General features: G+C 45.7%; 3 protein-coding genes across 4 annotated transcripts; 2 read left to right on the forward strand and 1 right to left on the reverse strand.

Moving 5' to 3' along the window:
* The first annotated feature begins 1,874 nt into the window (after window positions 1–1,874).
* Window positions 1,875–9,647, forward strand: LOC105906072 (tetraspanin-16-like). 2 transcript variants are annotated; one of them, XM_031562627.2, is made up of 8 exons: window positions 1,875–1,955; window positions 2,678–2,774; window positions 3,215–3,412; window positions 3,728–3,802; window positions 4,042–4,149; window positions 4,688–4,843; window positions 9,114–9,197; window positions 9,534–9,647. In XM_031562627.2, the coding sequence occupies exons 2-8, from the start codon at window positions 2,706–2,708 to the stop codon at window positions 9,591–9,593; spliced, it is 750 nt and encodes a 249-aa protein (XP_031418487.1). In that variant the 5' UTR covers window positions 1,875–1,955; window positions 2,678–2,705; the 3' UTR covers window positions 9,594–9,647. The 2 variants fall into 2 exon arrangements, with proteins under 2 accessions (XP_031418487.1, XP_042559540.1); XM_042703606.1 differs by having other exon boundaries at window positions 1,888–1,966.
* Window positions 9,648–11,294: 1,647 nt separating this feature from the next.
* Window positions 11,295–12,977, forward strand: dand5 (DAN domain family, member 5). Its single transcript, XM_031562628.2, has 2 exons — window positions 11,295–11,778; window positions 11,950–12,977. The coding sequence occupies exons 1-2, from the start codon at window positions 11,296–11,298 to the stop codon at window positions 12,235–12,237; spliced, it is 771 nt and encodes a 256-aa protein (XP_031418488.2). The 5' UTR covers window position 11,295; the 3' UTR covers window positions 12,238–12,977.
* A 4,255-nt stretch (window positions 12,978–17,232) lies between these two features.
* On the reverse strand, window positions 17,233–24,540 carry LOC105906075 (NACHT, LRR and PYD domains-containing protein 3-like). The gene is made up of 8 exons (XM_031562629.2): window positions 24,353–24,540; window positions 23,825–24,012; window positions 21,392–23,396; window positions 20,555–20,728; window positions 19,972–20,145; window positions 18,764–18,937; window positions 18,296–18,342; window positions 17,233–17,923 (listed from the first exon to the last, which is right to left on the reverse strand). Exons 1-8 carry the CDS (start codon window positions 24,538–24,540, stop codon window positions 17,292–17,294), a joined length of 3,582 nt encoding a protein of 1,193 aa, XP_031418489.2. The 3' UTR covers window positions 17,233–17,291.
* Between the last annotated feature and the right edge of the window lie 1,470 nt (window positions 24,541–26,010).

Here is a 26,010-nt window from a genome sequence, read left to right on the forward strand (position 1 = left end):
AATTTATTTTTTAAAAATGACTTTCACCCACTGGGCTGCTATAGGTTTTTTTTTCTGGGTAACTTCCTATTGGAGTTGAATTGCCCTCTTCTGAAACAATTTCCACATTTTAATGACTTACGCTAGCATGACTCACATTTTGAAGCAATTTGTAAACTCATGCCTCAAACTTCTTTTATAATACGGGTAGATTAAATCAACCATTCTGATTGCTTGAAAGGTCACGTGGTGTACTGTATGTAAGGGATAATGTATTGTCCGGAGGTCATTATCCAAAAATAAATCCCGACGGGGCGAACAGCACCCCGACGCGCAGCGGAGGGGTGTTTCGTCCTGAAGGGATTTATTTTTGGATAATGACCTCCGGACAATACATTATCCCTTACATACAGTAAGGGTGTTTAGGGTGTTACATACAGCTGTTTACATTTACCTGAGCGTTCCATATCAGTGCGCACTCAAAATATACCTTAGTTAGAAAATAAATAGCTGACCATCTCCGTAGAGCATCGTATTTGTACCTAAAAGTTTTACGTTTTACTTTTTTTTTTGCTTAGATTTTTTGAAAGTTACCGAGAAATAGACACTGTACAATATAAGAAACCCATTATTGTAACTAAAAATACGTCTAAGAGGATTTGCGAGGTGTATTAGCCACCTATCAAAGTTATATAGCATGCTACTAGCCGTTAGCGATTAGCAATTCCTGTGTTTTTGCAAAGCAACTGCCCCAACTTTCTTTTCCCGACATTTACATTTATCTTGTACATAATCCATCCCCATAAACCGGAGATTTCAAGAGTAGAGCTGCCTTTCAATATGCAGTTGCAGGATGGGTGAACGACACCAAGATATGACATTTGGAGACAAAAACAATATGCATGAGATCACAGGACATGTATCCTGGATCTTATCAAAGCTAACCGTTCCTGAGCAAGCAAGAGTGCCAATATGGGCTAACGAGTTGTAGCCAAATCCCAAAGGGCTAAACAGCTCGCTAGTTATTAGCACTCTAGCTTGCTCAGGGGAGTTTAGCTCTACTAAGACACAGCAATTATTTATGATTGTATCAATTGTATATCTAGGTTTTCTCTGGCGACTGTTGTCTCATCCATCAGCACAACATATCCCGGGCATTTTGAACTTTCTGTGGGTTGTGACCGTAAACAGCTCGCTAGCTAATACCACTTTAGCTTGCTCAGGAGAGTATAGGCTAACAAACGTGATGTCCCCACTGCTGTTTGTCTGTTGCATAGCAACAGCCACACATTCGGGGACTATTTTCTCTAGAGTCTAGGCTACTGAAATGCGATACACAACGTTTGGTGGCTATTACAACTATTTTGTGCTGAAAGGCAGCTTACTATTTAGTTACTATTTATAATGTTGCTGGCAACCGTATTATAAAAGCAATAAGGTACTCGAGGCAGTACTGTATCGTCAATAATGTACTGTTCAAGGGTGTTGTTAGGCCCGACGCGAAGCCTCTCGTACCTTATTGCTTAAATGTAGTAGCCTGCAATCCTTGAACCTAATGTGTAAACATGATTCATGGGGGCAAAATGGGTCATTTCCTAATGGTAAGAAAGGCATGTGTTAAATACTGATACTTTTTTTTTGCAGCAGTCCTACTTGTCACCCCGATGAGCAACACAAGTGGATGTAACAACTTTTTATTCGTGGAAAGGGTTTTCTGGAAATAAAGCTCACTTTTTTTTTTAGCTGTCGATGCTGCCTCGTCTGTCTCGTTGTTTTTGTGACAATGATAAGTACTTTAACTTTTAACTTTAACTTAATATCCCAACTCGCATCTATTGATATTGACCCCCGTTTCCTTAAATTCAAGCGAAAATGTGTCTTCGTCACCATGCCAACATAATGCTAATACATAACACTGCCACCCAGTGGAATTGGACGGTTAGCCACCAACTGCATATTTGCTTGCTCCAAAAAAGGTTTTTAAGAGGTTTTTAAGTTTTACCTTCATCTCGTAAAAGTCAACTGTAGATACTTAAACATTTACAAACACCTGGGGTTAAATAACTTGCCTTGTTAGATTCGAGCATCTAAGTTAGCCTAAATGTAAGCGAATACGTTTGCCCGTAGCAGTACCATAAACTAACGTTAGTTTTTGGCGTTCTATTTTTAAAACACGCAGTTTAGCTAACCCACAAGTTAGCATGTACTAGTCAAATTGTATTTCATTAAACCATGTATAAAGGTCACTGTGTTGGCTGGCTGGAAACAATGAACATATGCAGTATAATGCCAGTTTCACAAGAGCTGTGGCGCCACAGAATAACCTCGTTACACTTAACGTTACGTGAAAGGTGCCGGGCAATGCTGGCAAGCTAGGGTTATCATCTTCCCATGTTTCGCTGTGTAAACGTGACAGCTTCGCGTGTAAAACAATCAACAATACTGGTGGGATAAAATAATTCCTATAACCAAAGAAAAGTCACTCAATACCAGCCCTCAATTCTGTAACATGATTGTTAACGTACTAGCCTATTGGAGCCTAAATCCTTTTTGTCCAGAGAGTATACGCGTTTATCAGCCAAGAGGGGCGTTCAATTAGGCTCACGTCACCTTCAGAAGGCTTAACATAATGTTCAGTATCTGAACAGCATGGCAAGTGCTTTCTTTGTGTCTTTCTGTCTTCACAATATTTGTCTAGGTTCTGAGATTTGCCACTGAAAAGCAAGATGGCTCAACTTCAAAACCTTTACGCCATTATGAAATATCTGATGATGATGCTAAGCGGCATCATATTGGTGAGTACTTGAAAGGGTCAGCATTATTATATGCTGCAAAACTGAGACATAGACTGTTATTCGAGGTTTGGTATGAAGAGATTCATTAGGTCTCAGTCAGTTTGGCTGTTATCTTATTTGAGCTGAGTTTAAGCGGCTAAAACCTCCTTAATGTCAACTAATAAACCAGAGGTGTATGTTAACCTATTACTGCTTTCTAAATGTTTTCTCGGTAATGTCAAGAAGGCAGGAAGAAGAGTGGTCTTCTCCAATGAGAAGTCATAAACAGTCCTTTTCTCTAATGCTCAGTCTTCACACTTCTCCTAACCTTTCTCTTATTCCTCTGACTGTATCCCTTCCTCTCCTCTCCCCACGCCTCGTATTTGAACTCGTTCTCTCTGAACTCTTCCTCTCCTAACTCTTCCTCTTTCGACCCTCCTCCTTCTCTCCCTCCTCTGCAGATCAGTGGCATTGTGCTCCTGGCCGTGGGGATCTGGATCAGCGTTGGCGCCTCCAACCACATCAAGAACATCGGCGACTTCTCCACCCAGCTGGGCGTCATCAGCACCATCTGCACCGTCAGTGGAGGCGGCCTCACCCTGCTCGGCCTCATCGGCTGCTACGGGGCCTGGGCTGAGAAGCGTATGCTGATCCTGGTGGTGAGGACGCGCACGCATACACACAGAAACACACACCACACACACACAACATACACACACACACACACATAGATACCGATCGACCGACCGACCGACCGGACGTGAGAGCAGCTATTTGAGGGAGGCGGCACATAGTGGTAGCAAAACATTGGGGGGGGGATACAGTTTGACAGATTAGAATTCAAATGTTGTCATGAGAAGAACTATACTTCAGTGTTGTAGTTGTAATACCCCTCTATGGTCTCTCCCCCTATGTGTTTGTTGTTGACTTCTTGTTGTTGTTGACACAAACTCACTCTCTCTCCCCCTCTTTAGTACTTTGTGGTTATAAGTGTGGTGTTCCTTGCTGAGCTTACCATGACACTTTTAGCTCTGGTGTACCAAAATAGGGTGAGTGAAACATCACCTCCAATAAATAACCCCACATCTATGCTATAGTCTACTTACAGATACATATTGATGTACTGAAATGTTTGCTATCGTTATAACTATATCATTATAAATGTTCGTCCGTCTTAAAGTCTGTGTGTGTGTGTGTGTGCGTGTGCGTGTGCGTGCGTGCGTCTGTGTGTGTGTGTGTGTGTGTGTGTTGTGTGTGTGTGTGTGTGTTTATATCCCCTGTGCTGCAGGTGGAGAATGTCATTCGTGAGGCCAGCAAGCGGACGCTGAAGGAGTCCTACAAGGGTCCCGGTGCCAATGACGCTATCTCCGCCGGGTGGAATGCTATCATGATGAAGGTGAGAACCAACCAACCCAACCAACCACCTCAATGCCACTCCTGTGTGTGCCTGGCCTCTCCTTGGGCAATCGTGCTCGCGGGCAGTCATGAAAAGGATTCTGTACGGGCTTTTTGCACCAGAGACCGTTGCCACCTGGTGCAAAACATTAGCAAAAAAATCCACCATTGCCATCCTCCAGTGAAAGACAATTACACATCGCTTCTCAGATGCAAAATCCATGGAGGTGGTCGGAGCAGAGGATGAAGATATATTCATGTATACACTGACGTCCAGTTTGTGTAATATTTAAGGAATTCCAGTGATGTTTGGTACGTGCTGTTGTGTTGTGCGATGTTAATGTCTTGCTGTTGTGATGTTCGAAGATGATGATGATTGGTGGAGATGTGATGATGTCCAATGTGATGTTTGGTTTGTGTGTGTGGTGATGTTACAGTGATGGAAACCTAGGCCCTGTCTCCCCTCTCTCTGTCCCTCTGTGTGTGTGTGTGTGGTGTGTGTGTGTGTGTGTGTGTGTGTGTGGGGGGGGGGGGTTTAGTTTAAGTGCTGTGGCGTGTCGAACACCACCAATGACTTTGTGGGCTCAGCCTTCACTAATGCCACATCGCTGCTGTACCCCACAACCTGCTGTGTGAACATGGAGTCCCCCAGCTGTGACGGCATGAACACCGCCCCGGGCATACTGTACTCCGAGGTACAGCACATGTACCCCCACTACACCTACTCACTACACCCCCACTACACCCTACTCACTACACCCCCACTACACCTAGTCACTACACCCCCAGTACACCTAGTCACTACACCTAGTCACTACACCCCGACTACACCTAGTCACTACACCTAGTCACTACACCCCCACTACACCTAGTCACTACACCCCCACTACACCTAGTCACTACACCTAGTCACTACACCCCCACTACACCTAGTCACTACACCTAGTCACTACACCCCCACTACACCTAGTCACTACACCTAGTCACTACACCCCCACTACACCTAGTCACTACACCCCCACTACACCTAGTCACTACACCTAGTCACTACACCCCCACTACACCTAGTCACTACACCCCCACTACACCTAGTCACTACACCTAGTCACTACACCCCCACTACACCTAGTCACTACACCTAGTCACTACAGCCCCACTACCCCCCCACTACACCTAGTCACTACACCCCCACTACACCTAGTCACTACACCCCCACTACACCTACTCACTACACCCCCACTACACCTAGTCACTACACCCCCACTACACCCCCACTACACCCCCACTACACCTAGTCACTACACCTAGTCACTACACCCCCACTACACCTAGTCACTACACCCCCACTACACCTAGTCACTACACCCCCACTACACCTAGTCACTACACCTAGTCACTACACCCCCACTACACCTAGTCACTACACCTAGTCACTACACCCCCACTACACCTAGTCACTACACCCCCACTACACCTAGTCACTACACCCCCACTACACCTAGTCACTACACCTAGTCACTACACCCCCACTACACCTAGTCACTACACCCCCACTACACCTAGTCACTACACCTAGTCACTACACCCCCACTACACCTAGTCACTACACCCCCACTACACCTAGTCACTACACCTAGTCACTACACCCCACTACACCTAGTCACTACACCCCCACTACACCCCCTAGTCACTACACCCCCACTCACCTAGTCACTACACCTAGTCACTACACCCCCACTACACCTAGTCACTACACCCCCACTACACCCCCACTACACCTAGTCACTACACCTAGTCACTACACCTAGTCACTACACCTAGTCACTACACCCCCACTACACCTAGTCACTACACCCCCACTACACCTAGGTCACTACACCCCCACTACACCTAGTCACTACCACCCCCACTACACCTAGTCACTACACCCCACTACACCTAGTCACTACACCCCCACTACACCTAGTCACTACACCCCCACTACACCTAGTCACTACACCCCCACTACACCTAGTCACTACACCTAGTCACTACACCTAGTCACTACACCTAGTCACTACACCCCCACTACACCTAGTCACTACACCCCCACTACACCTAGTCACTACACCTAGTCACTACACCCCCACTACACCCCCACTACACCCCCACTACACCTAGTCACACACCCCACTACACCTAGTCACTACACCCCCACTACACCTAGTCACTACACCCCCACTACACCTAGTCACTACACCTAGTCACTACACCCCCACTACACCTAGTCACTACACCCCCACTACACCTAGTCACTACACCTAGTCACTACACCCCCACTACACCTAGTCACTACACCCCCACTACACCCCCACTACACCTAGTCACTACACCCCCACTACACCTAGTCACTACACCTAGTCACTACACCCCCACTACACCTAGTCACTACACCCCCACTACACCCCCACTACACCTAGTCACTACACCTAGTCACTACACCTAGTCACTACACCTAGTCACTACACCCTACACCAGTCACTACACCCCCATACACCTAGTCACTACACCCCCACTACACCTAGTCACTACACCTAGTCACTACACCTAGTCACTACACCTAGTCACTACACCTAGTCACTACACCTAGTCACTACACCTAGTCACTACACCTAGTCACTACACCCCCACTACACCTAGTCACTACACCCCCCACTACACCTAGTCACTACACCCCCACTACACCTAGTCACTACACCCCCACTACACCTAGTCACTACACCCCCCACTACACCTAGTCACTACACCCCCACTACACCTAGTCACTACACCCCCACTACACCTAGTCACTACACCTAGTCACTACACCTAGTCACTACACCCCCACTACACCTAGTCACTACACCCCCACTACACCTAGTCACTACACCTAGTCACTACACCCCCACTACACCCCCACTACACCCCCACTACACCCCCACTACACCTAGTCACTACACCCCCACTACACCCCCACTACACCCCCACTACACCTAGTCACTACACCCCCACTACACCTAGTCACTACACCTAGTCACTACACCCCCACTACACCTAGTCACTACACCCCCACTACACCTAGTCACTACACCCCCACTACACCCCCCACTACACCCCCACTACACCTAGTCACTACACCCCCACTACACCTAGTCACTACACCCCCACTACACCTAGTCACTACACCCCCACTACACCTAGTCACTACACCTAGTCACTACACCCCCCACTACCACCTAGTCACTACACCTAGTCACTACACCCCCACTACACCTAGTCACTACACCTAGTCACTACACCCCCACTTACACCTAGTCACTACACCTAGTCACTACACCCCCACTACACCTAGTCACTACACCTAGTCACTACACCCCCCACTACACCTAGTCACTACACCTAGTCACTACACCCCCCACTTACACCCCCACTACACCCCCACTACACCTAGTCACTACACCTAGTCACTACACCCCCACTACACCTAGTCACTACACCCCCACTACACCTAGTCACTACACCTAGTCACTACACCCCCACTACACCTAGTCACTACACCTAGTCACTACACCCCCACTACACCTAGTCACTACACCCCCACTACACCTAGTCACTACACCCCCACTACACCTAGTCACTACACCCCCACTACACCTAGCTCACTAACACCTAGTCACTACACCCCCACTACACCTAGTCACTACACCCCACTACACCTAGTCACTACACCAGCACTACACCCCACTTACACTAGTCACTAAACACCCCACTACACCCCCGACTACACCTAGTCACTACACCTAGTCACTACACCTAGTCACTACACCTAGTCACTACACCCCCCACTACACCTAGTCACTACACCCCCACTACACCTAGTCACTACACCCCCACTACACCTAGTCACTACACCCCACTACACCTAGTCACTACACCTAGTCACTACACCCCCACTACACCTAGTCACTACACCTAGTCACTACACCTAGTCACTACACCTAGTCACTACACCTAGTCACTACACCTAGTCACTACACCCCCACTACACCTAGTCACTACACCCCCACTACACCTAGTCACTACACCCCCACTACACCTAGTCACTACACCTAGTCACTACACCCCAACTACACCTAGTCACTACACCTAGTCAAGTCACTACACAGTCACTACACCTAGTCACTACACCCCCACTACACCTAGTCACTACACCCCCACTACACCTAGTCACTACACCCCCACTACACCCTCCACTACACCCCCACTACACCCCCTACACCCCACTACACCTAGTCACTACACACTACACCCCCACTACACCTAGTCACTACACCCCCACTACACCTAGTCACTACACCTAGTTCACTACACCCCCACTACACCTAGTTCACTTACACCCCCACTACACCTAGTCACTACACCCCCACTACACCTAGTCACTACACCCCACTACACCTAGTCACTACACCCCCACTATCACCCCCCACTACACCTAGTCACTACACCTAGTCACTACACCCCCACTACACCTAGTCACTACACCCCCACTACACCTAGTCACTACACCTAGTCACTCACCCCCACTACACCTAGTCACTACACCTAGTCACTACACCCCCACTACACCTAGTCACTACACCTAGTCACTACACCCCACCCCCACTACACTAGTCACTACACCCCACTACACTAGTTCACTACCCCCACTACCCCCCACTACACCTAGTAACTACACCCCCACTACACCTAGTCACTACACCCCCACTACACCTAGTCACTACACCTAGTCACTACACCCCCACTACACCTAGTCACTACACCTAGTCACTACACCCCCACTACACCTAGTCACTACACCTAGTCACTACACCCCGACTACAGTAGGAAAGGTCCTTTGCATGAAGTCTCTTGTCTTCTTTCTCTCTTCTTTCTCTTTCTCTCTCTCAGGGCTGTGATGTTAAGATGATAACTATTGTGAAAAGTCAAGGCCTCATTCTGGGCAGTGTAGCTGCATGTATCTGCGTGATGGAGGTACCGTATCACACACACACACACACACACACACACACACACACACACACACACACACACACCACACACACACACACAGTCACACACACACACACACACACACACACACAGAAACACACAGTCACATTCACTTTATCCAATGCACACACACATTTACAGATATGAATATGTATTCACAGTCATTATTGGGAATAATCTAGAATATATATTGGAATAATATTATTATTGAGCGGTAGTTATTATGATAAGACAATCTCAGTGTGATTCTCTGTCACTGGTGTAAGGTGTGGGCCTCTGTGTAACATGTGTGTGTGTGTGTGTGTGTTCTCCTCACAGCTGGCCTCCATGGTTATATCCGTGGTGCTCTACGTCAGGCTTGGCGCCTTAGGCCGTTAAATATGATGTCCAGACTTCCCCTTTACGATTAATAAAGTCAACCGTTCACAATGAGCTCTGGGTCGGTCTTTATTGATGGGCTTGACTTCAAATCCCAACGCGTAAACATTCATGGGTGGAAGCATAACATCTTGGGCTGTTACTTCCATTGGTATGGACACTGTATCTGTCTCTCTCTCTCTCTCTCACACACACACACACACACACACACACACACACACACACACACACACACATACACACACACACTGTCCACTTGAGTGATTAAACAGACAAAAGGCCATGGTTATTATGTCCTCTTTAAGCGGTGTACAGAGCCAATTACCCTATTAGTGAATATGAATTGCTTCAATATGCCTGATAGTGTAATTTAAAGAAAGTAATTTTGCTTTTAACATGAGACGGTCTACCATATGCAGTGCCTTTTTAAAGTCAAAGTCAAAGTAGCTTTATTGTCAATTTCCTGCATGTCAGACATACAAGGAATCGATAAAAACGTTTCCCACTCTCCCACGGTGAAACATATAAAGTGCACAGGCACAACAACAGATAAGACAAGACATTTAGATACATATAGATATACATATAGATATAAAAAACATGCAGATACACGTACAGCAGCAGCAGCATAAGTTTTTCTTTAAAGTGAGGTTATGGTAGTGCAAAAAAGGCAATTTAGTAATGGCAGCAAAAAGACCTGTGGGCTTTGTAATCACAAACATATGTTCTGGGGGTAATGGCAAGTAGGTTAAGTACGTTAAGAACTCATTCTGAAGGAAAACATCACAAGTTTTTTTTTTTTATTGACAGATAGTAGGGAAACCTGGACTTTGCTCAAAGTTCAATCCTATTGTTTTCCCCGTGAAGGTTCCCACCCCGCCCCCCTCCGCAGGTAACGTGGGAAGCTCTCCTGTCACAAAGCCATTTGAGAGAGAGAGCTCTATTGATGGCAGGTAGGCCAGTCTACAGCTTATGACCTGCCTAGACCTGAAGGCTAATGGTTTTACCACCGGTGATAATCGCCCTCATTACAAATGCCTTTCAGTTCTACCGAGCTAAACCTGAAACCAAGGTGATTTGAGCTCATGTTAAGATCTAGTTGTCTTCGAATTTTTTTATAAGCCGGACTTTATAGCGTCAAAGTTGTAATCGCCCAAATCCGCGCCCCTAAAAAGCTATATTTTAATAGGCCTATGTATCCTCTAAACGTTTCCTGAACATTAACGGTGTAGCAGTGAGAGACACGTCAGCTTAGCCTCTGACTCTCAGGTTAATGGTCTTCCCCCAGTTATTTCCCACGGCCACGGAAGCCATTGACCAAACAAGTGGTTTATTTGTGGCTCCGCTTCGTCACCTGCTCTCGAAAACCCACCTGTTATAAATACAAAAAGCGCTAACCGTTTCAAGTCACTATTTTCCCCGGCCATCATATCAGGAAGGTGCGACAAATCCCGTGATCCCAACGATGGGAATTATGACACCACCACAAGCAGCCCAGAAGCGCCAACTGCGAACACCTTTATAAATACGGTGCCCTGGCCGAACTTCTGCACAGACAGCAAGGTTACCTGTTGGAACCTTGAACCGCAGAAGAGAAAAAAAAAGGTGTTCTTGGGTTTACCTAAAATACTTTTTATTAGATAAAAAAGGCACAAAAAGAGTCAAGTATTTCAGTAGTTTTGAGACTATATTTTCAGTTATCATGTGGGTTCAAATTAGCATCATTTTGTCCATGCTCTGTGGCTCGGTGCAGTCTTTCCCTCGCAACGCATTCGAAAGCGTGAAAAATGGAGTGAGCGAGTTCGAAGCATCTGGTGCTGGAGCAGACGAACCTGTTCGGGGATCGGTGAGAGTTGTCCAAGTCGGCCCGCATTTCCTGAGGCACCACGCTGGGATGCTCAAGAGCGGCCTGTCACCAAGGCGCACCCCGTCTCTCCGTGGCTCATTTCCAGATTTCTTGGCACTCGGTCGCGCAGGTCCTTCTTCTCTTTCCACCAAACTGTCCGTTCCTCCCGTAGCTCACCTGCGCGACAGTCATCACGGGTTCGAGGCAAAGAAAAGGCAAGGGGCGAGTATGTGGCAGCGCGTGATGGACAAGAACGAGCGCGAGAAGGAGACTGTGGCGCTGCCCATCAATCCGCGGGAGATATCTAAGCAGAGCTGCGCGGCGATCCCTTTCACTCACGTGAGTAACCGTCTCTCTCTGCCTCGCTCTCTTTCTGTGCGTGTGACTGTGTGTCCGTGAAAGAGGGAAAGTGTGTGTGTGTGTGTGTGTGTGTAATGATGGGAGACTGGGTATAGTGTATAGGAACGTTTGGATAACGCTTTCAAACCACAAACCTTTTTCTTTTCGCAGCGAGTCACGGCGGTGGGCTGCGAGACAGTGACGGTGCATAACAACCTGTGTTTCGGCCAGTGCAGCTCGATGTTCGTGCCTCCCAGTGAAGACGCCTCTCTCCCCGCCACCGGACACCGTGGCACCCCATGCTCGCGGTGCGCGCCATCTAAAGCGCGCGTGGTGACGGTTCCCCTGCGCTGCGGGCTCGAGGTGCGACAGAAACGCGTGATGGTGGTGGAGGAGTGCCAGTGCGAGACAGGACGCGAGCAGCTGAGGGCCGAGTCCGCTGCACGGACACATTTATAACCGGGGCAGTGGCGCGTAAAAGAGTAGAGAGAGGTGATGCGTTCTAGCCGAACTGTTTGATTCAGGGACAGCGATGGTACATTTACCTTGGAATGTTTTTTGTTTGTTTTTGTTTGCGTGCCATGTCATGGTACTTTGTTGTTGTTTGTTGTTTGTTTTGTCTGAACGATGGAAGGATGTCCTTCCCGATATTTGACGGTTCTATTTGTTTGTATAATGACTAGGTCGAGTCAGCCGGCCAGGGCACTTTGTACTCCGTACTTACTGACGTTGCCAAAATATTTCTCTTGGCTCAGTTTTTGTAATAGTAGCCTATCTTTACTTTATGTTAAAGTTTTTAGTTGGTTTGTATGTTTGTTTTACGTGCGTTTTATGTATATTTGTTCAACTGTGGAGATGCGTGCACAGTGATTTTGCACAAGTAGGCTTGGCCTTTTTTCAAAGCTAGATCGATACTGTGTAATACTGCTGATTCTCCATCTATCCGTGTCTGTCTGTCTGTCTATATACCTCCTAATATAAGAGCCCTGTCGCTTTATTCTCCTAGCAAAATAAAGGCATGGGGCTCTTATATTAGGAGGTTTACCACTTACTCTGAGTTAACCTTGACCCAAGTTTGTATCTAAACCACATACTTGAACTATCCCCCCCAGGTATGCTCGATCTTGAGCAGGTATGCTTGATCTTGTTGATTTGCACTCATCTGTGTGTCTAACAATAAACCAAATTCTATTTATGTGTCTGTATTTGTGTGTATTTTCTTATCTCATGCATACACCAATGCATTTGTGTTCAATGGCCGAATTACTTGGTGTGTGTGTGTGTGTGTGTGTGTGTGTGTGCTGTCAAATAGGAAAGGTTGTGTTTTTAGGGAAAGGGAAGTTACCAACAAAAAAACAGACCTAAAAGTCTGAAAAGACATTGAGGGTAATAGCTGCTATAGATAAGCACCCTGTTGTCAGTGAGTTATCTTATCGCACACACACGCACACACACACATTGAGTGTAAAAGCTGCTATAGAGAAGCACCCTGTTGTCAGTGAGTAATCTTATAGCAGCTATCACACTCGATGTCTTTTCAGACTTTTAGGTCTGGTTTTGTTGGTAACTTATTGGTGTATGCATTAGATAAGAAAATACAGAACCACATTTCTCAGTCTCACTGAGGTACTAAAGTCACAGAACCACCTTTCTCAGTCTCACTGAGGCACTAAAGTTACAGAACCACCTTTCCCAGTCTCACTGAGGCACTAAAGTTACAGAACCACAGTTCACAAGCCACACCCCCATGGAGTGTCCTCAAACAGTACACAAACCCGTTTAGCCTCTGACCCTAAACACACTAACACACACACACACACACACACACACACACACACATACACACACACACACAGACACACACACACACACACACACACACACACACACACACACACACAGACGGTCTGTACATGTTTATGTTCACGTTCAAGATGCAAGGGACCATTTTAAACATTACAGAGCACCACTGAGGTAAGGCCACATCTACAGTATGTCACACACACACACACACACACGTACACACACACACACACACACACACACACACACACACACACACACACACACACACACACACACACACACACACACACACACACACACACACGTACACACACACACACACACACACACACACACACACACACACACACAGAGCACCACTGAGCTAAGGCCACATCCACAGTATCTCATTGTTAAACTCATCGCTGAAGGATCTTATTATACGGCCAGATCAAGTCCAGTCTAATGAGTTTAACATGTCTGTGTTAAACCATTTACTACCGGAGTTAGACTTTAAATCAGGATCAGATTTTAAAATCAGGACCAGATTTTAAATCAGGAGTTAGACATTGTCTCCCTTTGACCTGTTCCTGTGTGTGGTCGTATTTTATGCATTTTTATGTAAAAATAAAATTAATAGAAATATATTGAGTTTGTTGTTGATTGCAGGGTTAAGGACAAACAAATGTTAGGTTGTGATGAATTAGTGGTTCATGGTCAAAAACAACATGCTGTTTGTTGTTGAACAAACAAGAAACTAGGACCCTTAAGGTATAATGGATTATGTAATACAGGATTTATGTATGACTGACTGCATTTATGAACACATTTTAAACCTTGTGGATGAACTTTGTGCCTTTTGCATTTTTTTGCCATTACATATCGAATAGATCTTGTACGCGACCCTGTCCGACTTGTTCATGTACGTCATTATCAACGGGCAGGAACACTGCTTATCAGACAGGTCAATCCCGGGCGCATAGCTTCTCCACAAGACAGACTTCTTGACATAAACAGAACATACAGTTCCTGTTAGAAATAGAAAGGAAGTTATACTTTAAATAAAATACATATAAAGGAAAGGGGGGGGAATCATGGAATCTAGCAGTGTAGGGACACTCAAAAGGTAACTGATTTGACTACTGTCACAGACACACACACACACACACACACACACACACACACACACACACACACACAGACTCACACACGTACACACACACACACACACGTACACACACACACGTACACAAACACACACACACACACAGACTCACCCACATACACATACACACACACACACACACACACGTACACACACACACACACACATACACACCCATACACACACACACACAGACACCATCTCAGGAGTCCACACTGGCCGCAGGTGCTGTGCAAGGAGGCGTTGTCTGGCTGGAGGTGCTGTGCAAGGAGGCGTTGTCTGGCCGCTCCTACTGGGAGGTGGAGTGGCGGGAGAAAGGCGACATCGGAGTGGCGTATAAAAGCATCGACAGGAAACTGATCGGGGATCAGTGCGTGCTGGGGCACAACGACCAGTCCTGGAGCTTGGAGTGCTGTGACGGCCACCAGTTCAGGGCCTGGAGGAGCAACAGGAAGATGGACATCGTGGCTCCCTGCGTCCAGTCGAAGAGGCTGGCTGGGGGGGTGTACCTGGACTGGCGGGGTGGTGTGTTGTCCTTCTACACAGCGTCTCCGCAGACATGGTCCACCACGTCAACTCGTACCACGGCGTGTTCGTTCTCAGAGCCTCTTTTCCCCGGGATTCATGATTTGGCCAAACTCTGCAAGATAAAACTGCGAAGTGAGACCCTCTAGCGCGGCAGCATCAGTGTCTGGGAGTGAGGGCCAGTCACCTAAAAGACCTGTCTGCCTGCGGAGATACATTAACATATAATTAACACATAATAACATGTGTACTTAACTTACTGTGCTGTTCCACAACATCTTCTTCTTTGGTGTAGCCTACTTCTTCTTTTTTTTTACCCCCAGGGGGTTGCCAAAGCAGCTCAAAGGAACTGAATAGGAGTCTCTCTCTGGCCTTAAATGAGAAATATTTCCTTCTTATCCACTCTCTTAACAGAAGAGGAACAGATAGGGAATGAAACAGGAAATGTGAGATTCCGGAAATGATGTCGTTTGGAAATGATTTATTTAGCGGACCAATCACAGCCAAGGGGGTATCCTTTGCTATCCGTTTGAATCCGAAAAGTTACACAAATCGAGAGGTGCACGTCGGTGTCCGTCCAGCTCTCCGAAGGGCTCGGATGGGCGTTCCACCTCGGGGAAGGTGTTGCCAAGGCATGGCTATGTGTCCGTCTCCGTCCAAACGGACGACTATAAATTTAGCATTATACGTAGGCGTCTCTCTAAAGCCATCCCAGCTAGATCCTGACACAGGGGGGTGGAGGGTGTAATTTTAGTCATTTAGTTGATGAGGCCTGATCGATCGTTCCTACTCTATCTTTTATCAGCACCATCATCTGTCTGTATCTGTAAACCTCCTGTCTCTCTTCCTTAATGTTGTAATTGCCTTTCGAAGCCACAGATCCTCACTGCTGTTTTCATAAAGAGCCTACTTCTGAATAATTATAATGAATTATGCTGTTTAATGTCTTTTAATTATAATGAATTAAGCTGTTTAATGTCTTTTATGCTGTTTAATGTCTTATCATTATAATGAATTAAGCTGTTTAATGTCTTTTAATTATAATGAATTAAGCTGTTTAATGTCTTTTAATTATAATGAATTGAGCTGTTTAATGTCTTATAATTATAATGAATTAAGCTGTTTAATGTCTTTTATGCTGTTTAATGTCTTTTAATTATAATGAATTAAGCTGTTTAATGTCTTATAATTATAATGAATTAAGCTGTTTAATGTCTTTTATGCTGTTTAATGTCTTTTAATTATAATGAATTAAGCTGTTTAATGTCTTTTAATTATAAAGAATTAAGCTGTTTAATGTCTTTTAATTATAATGAATTAAGCTGTTTAATGTCTTTTAATTATAATTAATTAAGCTGTTTAATGTCTTTTAATTATAATGAATTAAGCTGTTTAATGTCTTTTATGAATGATGACTGCAAGAATAAAACCTAAGTAGAAAGACTGCTTTTGCCTGGTCATCGGACATTTTGTTTCGAACACTTTGTGTTGCCAAGATTTCACATTCACTTCTTTACTAATCTATTATGACGACGGTTAGCCAAACAAATTGTGTTTTCTATTTTCCAGGCCGTAAGAGAATGAATGCAAATTTAAGGCAAAGATGCTTATTAGAAATAGTGTTTTGTAAAGAAAATAAATAATAATCTTCAGAATATAGACACATAATATGTACATATATTATTATAAGAAACCGTAAAACCATGAATTCACACACACTCAGATATAATCTCATAATATAATCACATGTCACGGTACATAAGGCTTCATTGAAGCACAACAACCATATATGTTTTTTGTAAAATAAGAATAAACGACATTTATCATTTTTGAGAAGAAAAAAAATCAGTTTTATTGTCAAATATAGATATAAGAATATATTAGAAATCATATCTTTTAAACATTTCTCAATATATATGAATACATATACAGTACCTGAAAACATAAAAATGTCAATGATTATTTGTTTAATAATTTACTTTTTGAAAAAAAAAAACCTATTTTTAAAACCACAATGATTTGATGATGAAGTCTGTCCTCACGACGAAATCTCATGCAAGGTCAGCGAGGAGTTGAGATCGCGAAGCCTGAACGCGGGATAGAGGGGCTCCGAGAACGAGGCCTCCTCGAACGCATGCAGACGAGTGAGCGTGTCAGAGGAGACGCTGTAGAAGGACAGAGTGCCAGCCGGCCAGTCCAGGTACACTCCCACTGTGCTGGAGTCAGTGGTGGTGGGCGCACGCGTGGCTGACGGGACCTGGTTGTGTGTCGGCTCCGTCCCGGACACCGCCCGAATCCGGCTCCGGCGAGGGACGACGGCGGTCTGGTTCTTATTGTGCCAGGCCGAGTAACCGCCGTGGGAGTAGAACAGACACCAGGACTGGTCGTTGTATCCCAGCAGGCGGTCCCGGCTCCACCCCTTCCTGCCGATGCCCCTGTAAGACACTCCCACGGAGACGCCGTCGTGGCTCCACTCGGCCTCCCAGTAGCAGCGTCCCGAGAGAGGCTGCCTGCACAGCACCTGGGGCCGGTGCTGGAAGCGCTCCGGGTGGGGGGCGGCGGGGTGCTGCGGCTGCTCCTCCTGGGGGGAGTGGGTGGCCTGTCTGCAGTCGCCCGAGAGGGAGAGGTGGCTGTGCGCTGTGTTTGGGTCCAGAGTGAGATCACACGCATCTGAGGTGGGCGGGGGGGGGGATGTGGGGGAGCACACACACACACACACACACACACACACACGCGCACACACACACACACACACAAATGAAAATAGTGATGAAGCAGACACACACACACACACACACACACACCTACACCTACACCCACACCTCACAACTCTCTCACACGCACACACACACACACCCACACACTCACACACACACACGCACACGCACACGCACACGCACACGCACACGCACACGCACACGCACACGCACACGCACACCCACACCTCACAACTCTCTCACACAGACACACACACACAAACCCACACACACACACATGATAATTCTGATGTATCAGTAGCTGTAAATACTGAGGTAGGCTTACGCTGCACTGGTCCCAAATATATCCATAATACAGCAGCGTGATCAAGCCTGAAAGGAAAAAAAACAGTGAGCACGCAAACAGACACACACACACACACACACACACACACACACACACACACACACACACACACACTTGCACACACACAGTCTTTTAAACTATTTAAAGAAAAAATGATCTTTTCACCCACCACACACCCACACCTCACACACACACACCTACACCCACACTTCACAACTCTCTCTCACACACACACACACACACACACACACACACACACACACACACACACAGACACACACACACACACACACACACCACACACATACACACACACACACACCTCACAACTCTCTCACACACGCACAACACACACACACACACCTCACACACACACACACACACACACACACATCTCACACACACGCACCACACACACACACACCTCACACACACACACACACACACCTCAGGACGTGTAGTTTGCAGCGTGGGTCCAGCAGAGTGTCCAGCAGTGTCTGAGCTGTGGGCTTTCTGATGTGGTTCCCTCTCAGGTCTAGCTCCCCCAGAGGCGATTGGTGGCATCGCACCGCCGAGGCCAGATACTTGCAGCCAGCATCTGTGAAACCACAGGAGGCTATCCTGCAGAAAGAGGAGAGAGAGTGTTGCTATGTACCGTAAATATACAGTAAGTCTTTATTGGACATTAAACCACAGGAGGCTATCCTGCAGGAAGGAGAGAGAGGGTTGCTATGTTACGGTCAATATACAGTAAGTCTTTATTGTACATTAAACCTCTTGTAATTATACCATTAAGAATAATTAAATTCAATTCAATTCAATTTCAATTCAATTCAATTCAATTCAATTCAATTCAATTCAACTTTATTTCGGCATGTATACAGATACTAGGAATTTTTTTTGGTATTCTCCATGCAGGCTATAGTATCACAAATAGAACAACAAGACAACACAGAACAACAATACAAGGACAGATAGTACCACATTTGTTCTTACATAAATTCATTAATTACACCAAGGGAACCAACCCAAACTTGTAGTGTGTAACAGCACATCATTCGTGATAAGGACAAGATGAGAAAGGGTTTCTATGTAAATATGTAAGGAAGTCTTTATTTTACATGATCCCTCCTTTAATCATACCATTAATGATATTAAACACCTACAGCTTGGCAACATGTCAGTAAGTCTTTATTTTACATGATCCCTTCTTTAATCATACCATTAATGATATTAAACACCTACAGCTTGGCAATACTCTTTATTCGCTAGACCCTAACCTTTCTATGTGTAAGTTCACAGTATCAATATCATCAAGCACCTTGAGATTTCTTTGTATTTTAAAGTGTGCTATACAAATAAAATCCATTATTATTATTATTATTATTATTATTATCATGACTCAGTGTGTTACACTCTCCTGCACAGTACTTAATATTATAGTTGTAGTATAATATTATAGTTATAGTATAATATTAAAGTTATAGCTATCATCTATTAAAGGTCACATGACTCAAAACCAAGCATTCTTTAAAGGAGCAGTCTGCGTTTTTATTCCTGTACAGTTTTTTTTTGTAATTCAACAAATTGCACATTGCGAAACCGACACCGAATCACGGACTGTATCTCTTTAAGGGATAAGTTAACTGGCTGACCTGAGTATCTCTAGTTTACAGAGTGGACTGTCCAGCTGGGCAGACAGCAGCATGGCTCCTGCATCCTGCAGGTGATTGTTGCTGAGGTCCAGCTCTCTGAGGCAGGAGGCGGGGCAACTCAGGACGGAGGAGAGGAACGCACAGCCTGTGTCTTTTAGAGCGCAGGAAGACAGCCTGAGAGAGAGAGAGAGAGAGAGAGAGAGAGAGAGAGGGGGGGGAGAGAGAGAGAGGGGGGGAGAGAGAGAGAGGGGGGAGAGAGAGAGAGAGAGAGAGAGAGAGAGGGAGAGAGAGAGAGAGAGCGAGAGAGAGAGAGAAAGAAAGAAAAAAGAAACAAACAAAGAAAGAAAGACAGAAAGAAAGACCAAAAGCGACAGAAAATAGAGAGTTATAGAGTGAGAAAAGGTTGAAAGAAACAAACAGGGAGGCAGAGAGGATGGAGAGAGACAGAGAGACAGAGAGAGAGAGAGAGAGAGAGAGAGACTTTTACCCTATCATGATCATATAGGATAACAATCTCCACAGCAGGTACTCTCTGCTCCTATTGTTAAACCCATATCTTGCCACCATACGGTATACTGCCAACCTCAGTGTCTCCAGTCTGCAGTGGTTACTCTTGAGCTGAGAGGAAAGTGTCATGATCCAGGAGTCGTGCAGGTCGTTGTTGCTCAGGTCCAGCTCTCTCAAAGGGCAGCTCAGGGACCGGAGGGCTGAGACCACGGTCTCTATGGACCTCTCATCCAGCTCACAGCCTCCAACTCTGAAGAAAAACAAAGACTGAGACTGACCATGATGCAGTTATAACGATAATACCAAATAATATTGTCAGATATTACGATCCTGCCCAGGAGTGTCTTAGCTTAGATCTCGTATGCGTTTCTTTACCCTTAAAATGCTGTGTTTTGAGTTGTTTATGACCAGACCTGCCCTGGTTTCTGGACTCTGAGTTGTTTATGACCACAGACCTGCCCTGGTTTTTCTGGAATCTGTCTACTCCAGTGTACCTCTGCTTGGACTGATTCTCTGTCCTAGGAAAGTTATCGACAACTGGGCTTTGCCTAGCGGCCTGTACTGTGAAAGACTCGTTAAATCTCAATCTTTATTCACAGCTCCTGTGGTGTATCTACGTTTGGGTTCAATATCCTCACCCCTGGCTTAACCGACCGTGAGGAGTCAGAAAGCCAAAACCAATGAGAAAATAAGCATTAGATCATGTTACAGGAACAGGACAGAATCTATATTACCTGAATAGTTTAAGCTTGAGAGTACAGGTATGCTCTAAAATGGGATGTAATGATTTAAAAACTTTAAAAGATATAATAAAAAATGATCTAAACCTGTGAAGATTTAATGAAATGAGTTATTGAGCATGTTAAAAAAATTCTGACATCTAATATGAATGTGGAATGATTCCGAAACTCACAGGGCCTTCCTGCAGCACCTGAGAGCCGGGAGGAGCCTCCTGCGCCCCTTATCCGACGTGTTGTATCTCCTCAGGTCGAGCTCCTCCAGCACCTCCTCGGACACCAGGAGCAGGTGGGCCAGTGCTGAGCAGTGAGCGGGAGAGAGGTACGACGTTTCCTCCGGCTTCCTCCTCGACCGCAGGTACCTCTGAACGTCCCTGTGAACGCAATCGTCCGGCACTTCCATCAGACAGTGGCGCAGGCTGACGCATCTCTCCGCGGCGATGATGTCTGTGTTGTCCAGCAGCAGCGCCCTGACGTACTGCGCCACCTTGCTGACGTCGTCGGGGGAAGTCTCCGGTAGCAGCATGCCTAGCAGCAGGAGCTCCTGGTTGGACTCCAGAGACAGGCCCACGAGGAAGCGGAGGAAGCGGTCCAGGCGTCCGCCGTCGCTGCTTTCCACCACGCTGTCTACCACACTCTTCAGTAGCGCCAGAGAGGCGACTGCGCTCTCGTCTGCGGCGGGGCGGGCTGCGAATCTTTGGGCCTCCATGGGCTGGACGGGCTCAAATATGTGTTTGATGGAGGATAAGACGCCTTTCCGGTTCTCGCCCGAGCGCTCCTCCCCTCCGAGTCCCCGATCTCTGGTCGACGCGGTGGTATCTCGCAGGAAGATCTCCAACGGCTCTACGTTCCTATTCACGGAGCAGCGGATCACAAAGAAGGCGGCCAGGAACTCCTGAACGCTCGGGTGCACGAAGCTGAACACCTTGGCGTGGTGCTCGATCGGAGACTCCTCTCGGAAGATCTCCCTGAAGACGACCGAGTAGACTGTGGCCGTGCCCACGCCTATGCCGCACTCCCCCAGGTCGTCCTCGTGGAACCGCAGGTTGCCCCTCGCCAGCTGGGTGAAGGCTAGCTCCGCTAACTTCACGATGACGTCCGCCTTCAACTTTAACAACGCCTCTCTGTCCATCCCCTCTTCTCCGTCCAACATCTCGTTCTCCATATGCACTTGCCGGAGTAGAAAGTGAACGAACATTTCAGTCAGTGTTTGGGGTAGTTTATCACCGTCGCCCTGGTAACCCCGCATGTATTCAAACACGGTGGTGGCGATGGAACAGACGGCTGGTATCTGGCACATTGTGCGAAGGCTCCTGCTGGATTTGATGTGAGAGTTGATTCGTCTGGCCGTGACCTCATCGCCACCGGTCCTCTTCCTAAAGTACTCCTCCCTCTGCGTGTCACCGAAGCCTCGTATTTCCGTAACCCGGTCGACGTACTTAGCCGGGATCCGATTGGTCGCCGCCGGTCGCGAGGTCACCCAAACCTGCGCGGACGGAAGCAGGTTGCCCTGGATGAGATTCGTGACGAGCACGTCCACCGAGGCCACGCTGTTGTTGGTGTCGCACAGGACGTAGCCGTCGCCGTGGCCGTGGTGGAAGTTCAGGGCGAGCTGGCTCTCGTCGAGTCCGTCGAAGATGAGCACCAGCTTGCAGACCTCGTACAGCTGCTGCGCGTCGTCGTTCAGCTCCTTCAGCTCGGGGTGGAACTCCAGCAGAAGCTGTCGGAGGCTGTACCGGGAGGAGTGTTGTCCAATCAGACTCAGCCGTCGGAAGGGGAACACAAACACAAAGTCGACGTCCTGGTTCGCACGGCCGTCCGCCCAGTCCAGGATGAACTTCTGCACGGAGACGGTCTTCCCGACGCCAGCGACACCTTTGGTCAGCACAGTCTTGATGTATCCCCCCTCTCCTCCCCCAGCCGCCAACGGTCTGAAGATGTCATTATTACAGCAGCTGCTCGTGTCATTTCCACTCGTCTCGTGGATCCCGGATGCGGGTCCCACCCACCAGACCTCGTGCTCCTTCTCCACGCCCTCGCCCTCGCTCTCTCCCTCCGCGTGGCGGAGCTCGGTGTAGATCCCGTGGAGTAGCGTTTGCACCCCGCCGTCGCTGACGTACTCGAACCTCTTCTTCAGTCTGTCTTTGTAGGCTTGGATCACACTCTGCAGAACAATGTCCCCTTTTCAGGGAGCAAGGAATGTACAACAAAATAAGCGTCAATTCAATAGCGATGATAACTTACAAACTTCTTCTTCTTCTTCTTTATTTCTCTCTTCTTCCTTTCTTCTTCTCTCTATGCCTGTTAGGCTTTCAGGATCATGTACAGTACCAGTCAAAAGTTTGGACACACCTTTCATTTTTTGGAGAAGAAGTGTTTTCTTTACTTTTATTATTTTCTACATTGTAGATTAATACTGAAGACATTTTAACTACGAAAGAACACATATGGAATGATGTACTAAACAAAAAAAAGTGTTATCTACCATGTAGAAAATAATAAAAGTAAAGAAAACACTTCTCAAAAAATGAGAAGGTGTGTCCAAACTTTTGACTGGTACTGTATCTTCCACATTTAAGACTCGAACAGGAGGTCAAAGGGTTACATACGCAGTTCTTCGCTGCACAGAGGGCAGCAGGTGTGGTCTTCTTCAGATGGTGCAGCTTGGTCAGAGTGTCTACCGATGCAATCCTCACAGACGCTGTGTTGTCCACAGGTGGTGATGACTGGGTCCCTCAGTACCCTCTCACACACTCCACACCTGGACTGATCCTGGGTCAGATCAGACCTCTGTTCGCTGCACCGACGACATAACGTAAAAAAGAAGGGTTAGTGATTCTCTAAAGGAAATTTAATTAATTTTTAGGCCATTGTGTCATTTTTCCTATGCATAAATTGTCAAATGAATGTAGATCATGTCTTACGTATCTTCTCTTAAGTATGGTGAATCCCAGGTGAGTTTGATGAATATGGTGAAGTATGGTGAATTAAGTATGTTGAATTGAGAATAGTGAATTAAGTATGGCGAATTAAGTATGTTGAATTGAGAATAGTGAATCAAGTATGGGCGAATGGCATTCATATGAAACTACCTACAGACCAAATGAACATTTGAGATGACAAAAAAGCAAACTGACCTGGGATCTGAGGATGCCTGTATATCTTGACTATTGACGACCAGAGTCTCTCCCGTAGACTGGTCACCCTTTAAAGACACACTCCCAGGCAGTGGCGACGCTGGTCCCTGTGTGGGAGGAGAGAGACCAGGCCTCCTCTGGTTGTCAATAGCGACGGAGTGACTCATCGTAGAGGGGGCGTCTCCCATTCTCACTCCTTTCTGAAAGCTGCAGGCGGCATCACAGAGGAGCGTGTTAATGATAATAATGATAATAATAATAATAATAACACACACAGAGGAGCGTGTTAATGATAATAATAATAATAATAACACACACAGAGGAGCGTGTTAATGATAATAATGATAATAATAATAATAATAACACACACAGAGGAGCGTGTTAATGATAATAATGATATAATAATAATAATAACACACACAGAGGAGCGTGTTAATGATAATAATGATAATAATAATAATAATAACACACACAGAGGAGCGTGTTAATGATAATAATGATAATAATAATAATAATAACACACACAGAGGAGCGTGTTAATGATAATAATGATAATAATAATAATAATAACACACACAGAGGAGCGTGTTAATGATAATAATAATAATAATAATAATAATAATAACACACACAGAGGAGCGTGTTAATGATAATAATGATAATAATAATAATAATAATAACACACACAGAGGAGCGTGTTAATGATAATAATGATAATAATAATAATAATAACACACACAGAGGAGCGTGTTAATGATAATAATGATAATAATAATAATAATAACACACACAGAGGAGCGTGTTAATGATAATAATGATAATAATAATAATAATAACACACACAGAGGAGCGTGTTAATGATAATAATGATAATAATAATAATAACACACACAGAGGAGCGTGTTAATGATAATAATGATAATAATAATAATAATAATAACACACAGAGGAGCGTGTTAATGATTGGGGCCCTCCCCTCCTCATCTCATCTCAGCCCCATGCACAGACTTTACCACTTACATATTCTGCACTACTATCACTTTGCTCTTTGCACTTTCATAACACACACACACACACACACACACACACACACACACACACAAGCACAAGACCACTATCTTGCACTACCCACCCTCTCAAGCACAAGAACATTATTTATATTTTTTGCACTATCCACACCAGCAGCACAAGATCGCTTTCCTCCTGGACACAGACACTGTCAAAATCATTGCACATTACAATAGGGTCAGACCATTTTCCTGTATCTGGAAACAGTCTGTGTGAAAATGTTCTCCCTATATGTATGTATATGTGATTTATGTATGTATGTCGGTGAGGTGTATAAGTGTATATATGTATAAGCTACTGGATGACCTAAATTTCCCTCGGGATTAATAAAGTATCCATCCATCCATCCATCCATCCATCTTTATGACACAGTTACAGTGTATGTCATAAATGACAATGTTGTACATCTAATTACAATGCACAAACTCTTACTTTACAATGACATAAACATGAATGTAAGTATGAATATACAGTAATGTATCATTAAGTAATAAAATAATAATAATAATGTTCCTCATAATTGCATGTAGACAGCAGTTCTAATCTTTTGCTGTGACACAACAAAACAACAGTAATTTCTCCGACGACTT

The sequence above is a fragment of the Clupea harengus genome, chromosome 24 (assembly GCF_900700415.2).
Source record: "Clupea harengus chromosome 24, Ch_v2.0.2, whole genome shotgun sequence".
Taxonomy (NCBI): Eukaryota; Metazoa; Chordata; class Actinopteri; order Clupeiformes; family Clupeidae; genus Clupea; species Clupea harengus.